The sequence below is a fragment of the Hypanus sabinus genome, chromosome 12, assembly GCF_030144855.1.
Source record: "Hypanus sabinus isolate sHypSab1 chromosome 12, sHypSab1.hap1, whole genome shotgun sequence".
Taxonomy (NCBI): Eukaryota; Metazoa; Chordata; class Chondrichthyes; order Myliobatiformes; family Dasyatidae; genus Hypanus; species Hypanus sabinus.
In genome coordinates, this window is record NC_082717.1 from 69,706,424 (window position 1) to 69,709,854 (window position 3,431).

Here is a 3,431-nt window from a genome sequence, read left to right on the forward strand (position 1 = left end):
GGTTTAAGCTTTATAAACGTTTAATTCTATCTGATGTGTCTATACAATCCGAGTATTTGTTGGTAGTCCGAAGAACAGTTTTCGAAACAATATGCCTAACCCTGGGATAGGCGTATCTTTCTGAGTTTGACAAAGTACAAATAAATGGCGACCACGGGTAATGAACTACCCCGCCCCCACATTTACAATACAACAAGGACCATTGACTAGTGACATCTTCCACATACCCTGACAATAAACCATACAAAACACAATCCAGCCGTCTGTGGTCGGTGACCCAGAGCCCAGTCTCTCAGCATGCACCAGTGTTAAGTCAGTAGGCCCCTTTATCTTTGAAAACATTTTTCAGCTGAACTTGGTCAACCACTTATGATAGTGGCCCACCAGTTGTCCTCACGTCAAGTTCCTGCGTCGATTTGCTGCTCCCGCCCTGGGTAGACTTCCACCTCAGCAACACCACCTCCTTAAAGTACTTCACGGTGTTGTTTTTAACCGTCACAAAAAACACCGTATTAATCATACTGTTGCTCATGGCAATGCACTCAACCATGTAAAACACCGCTATGTAGTGTTTCTCTTTCAGAACGAGGGTCGGGTAGAAATCCCGAACAATTGTAAATCCGTAATAGGGCGCCCAACACAATATGAAAACAGTTAGAATGCCCAGGAGCATGAGCACAGTCTTCCTCCTGCACCTCAGCCTTCTCCTAATCTGTTCAGTCTCGTTGCCCGGCACGCGCTTAAACCAGAGCTCTTTGGAGATCTGAGCATAGCAGAGACCCATGGTGACTGAGGGTCCCACGAACTGCAAGATAAAAATGAACAGGAAGTACGACTTGTAGGATATTTGCTGGTCGGTGGGCCAGATTTGGCCGCAGAACACCTTGTCCTGAGCATGGGTGTGAGGAATGATGGTCTCGGCGGCGAAGTAGGCGGATGGGATGGCCATGAGCAGAGAGCCGAGCCACACCACACCGATCAGCACCCAGGCAGTCTGATAATTCATTCGAGGCTTCAGTGGGTGCACGATCGCCAGATACCTGGGGTAAAGAGAAGGAACACGAGAACCCATCAAAATACAGTTTTGTAATGAAGAACCGCCGAATCACCCCATCGAACGGTAATGCGCCACTATGTGACACCGCAATTCGTCCAAAACAATACAGATTTTCACAACTTTATAATCATTTAGCATCTAAACCCATTAATACATAATCCACAGTTTGCCGCTATATCAGAAAGTAATCAAACTCCATAAGACTGGTGTTGAAACTCCAGGAAACTCAAAAATTTAACAATACTGTTATGACATGACAACTCACTATTAGATGATCTACCACTAAATCAATTACTGTATTAATATCGTAATCTATCAGAAAGTAAGTTGGATCAATACCTTCAACCCACTAACCCGTCCCTCCACACCCCGACCACCACTACTTTATCATTTCCCGTCAGTTTCGCCTTATGTGGCGTCACTTTATGGGCATACAATCAATCTAGGTATATGTTATCTTATTATTTACATTTCTTATGTGTTTTTTAAATTATTGTGTTCTTCATCTTATTGTGACTTTGCGTGGCATCGGAACCAGAGTAATAATTATTTCGTTCTCCTTTACACTGGCGTACTGGAAATGACATTGAACAATCTTGGCTTCTGAGTCAGTAATTTAACAATATGTGCGACAGTCCATCGCTAACATAACCTTTCCCCGTGTGATACTGTTATCCGCAGCTACACGCCAAGATGTGTACCTCACCTCCCGTAAGTAGTTATTTATCGCCATATCACAGTTTGCGAGATTTACTATATATATATATTAAATGTACAGGAATTGAATGTGAATCCACTCGAAAGAAATTAAAGCGCAAAGTGATGATTTTTTTTACTGAAGTGGAAACGACAGACAGGGGTATCCAGCGAAGGGATCCAAGACTCAGGGTTTGCAAACGCCTAAAAGAAATTATGTTGAAAATTTTGTGGCTAAGGAGACAACGGAAAGTTCTGAGCAACTCAGCAGCATGTGTAGCGAGATTAACCATCCACCCGAAGCGTCTTTCTCTGCAGACGCTGCCTGGCCTGCTGCACATTCCAGCACTGTGCGTGACATTTACCACGGCGGAGTGAAAGGGGCCGTTTTAAAAAAGCACAAACTCCTTCTTTTGGTATGAAACGGCAAGCCCAACGTTTTGCTAAGGAGGAGGTGGAAAATGCGGACTTCATCCTACAGCCTCCACAAACGGAAGGTGGCGGGGTGGGGGGGGGGGGGGTTACGGGGAGGATAGGCAGAAAGAAAGAGTAAAACAGGGAATAATTCTGTGCCATCCAGATACTTTGTTGTTGACGGAACCGCCTCATGTTCTGTATTATCTTTGTGAAAGTTGAAGATTTCAGAGAGGAAAGTACCATCTGGTGCTGACAGCATTTAGCGTGATCGATGAAAACGCGTGAAATGGAAATCATTTTCCTCTTAAAACTGGGTTCTACTTAACCCGGTGCAAGAAATTGCCGTGCCGTGTGCAAGAAATTGTAAAATTGTTTCACTACCAAAAATAAGCCACGTGCATCAAAATGAATGACATCGATTCATTCACAAAAATCATCCCTGTTTACTCACACCCAACAGTCCGAATGAAGCGGCTTCTCTTTGTTTAACTGTTTTTTTGTGTGTGAAGACTCACCGATCTATGGCAATGGCCAGGAGTGCATTTGTGGACACATACAGAGAAACGGTCCGGAGGTAATTGACGGAGGCACAGAGAATGTGGCCGTGCTCCCACGACAGCTGCTTCACTACGTAGTAATCCATCTCAAAGGGGCAGCACACAATGGCAACCACGAAATCCGAGATGGCCAGGTTGGCGATGAGCAAGTTCGTTAGGTTTCGGAGCTTCTTACAGCGAGCGAGGGTGGCGATGAAGATGAAGTTACCAACACCGCAGATGAGCATGATGCAGACTAACGCGACCCCGACAACTGTCCTGGCCGCCCTGAAGGTCTGGTCTGCCGTGAAGTCCTGCTTCTCCGACCGTAAAACATCGTAGTCAGAGTCCTCGCAGCTCAGATTCTGAGACTGAAGCAGATTTCTCAGATCCAGCTGGTCGGAGTAGGTCTGGTAAACTTCGAGCAAGTCGTTACAACGGTCCCCCATTGTAGCATCGATTTTAGTCCCAGCGTTTCAAAGCAGAAAGCACTATAAACATAAATAACAGAACACTCAATACTTAGATAAACATTTAGATAGTGAGCGGCACTGGAGATATAGTACAAATTATTCCAGCCAGGAACACGAACCGTAGTAGATATTTACAATCGCTAAACAAACTTCAGTGTCGTTTTAAAAAAAAGATCAACGGCATATATACTTAAATTCTACTTCGGTAATAAATCTGGGGGAGAATACAAAGTAATTTTGCAAGAGAAGATT

General features: G+C 44.5%; 1 protein-coding gene across 1 annotated transcript; it reads right to left on the reverse strand.

The window, feature by feature from the left end:
• Nucleotides 1–367: 367 nt before the first annotated feature.
• prokr1b (prokineticin receptor 1b) lies at nt 368–3,155 on the reverse strand. The gene is made up of 2 exons (XM_059985359.1): nt 2,686–3,155; nt 368–1,040 (listed from the first exon to the last, which is right to left on the reverse strand). Exons 1-2 carry the CDS (start codon nt 3,153–3,155, stop codon nt 368–370), a joined length of 1,143 nt encoding a protein of 380 aa, XP_059841342.1.
• Nucleotides 3,156–3,431: the final 276 nt, after the last annotated feature.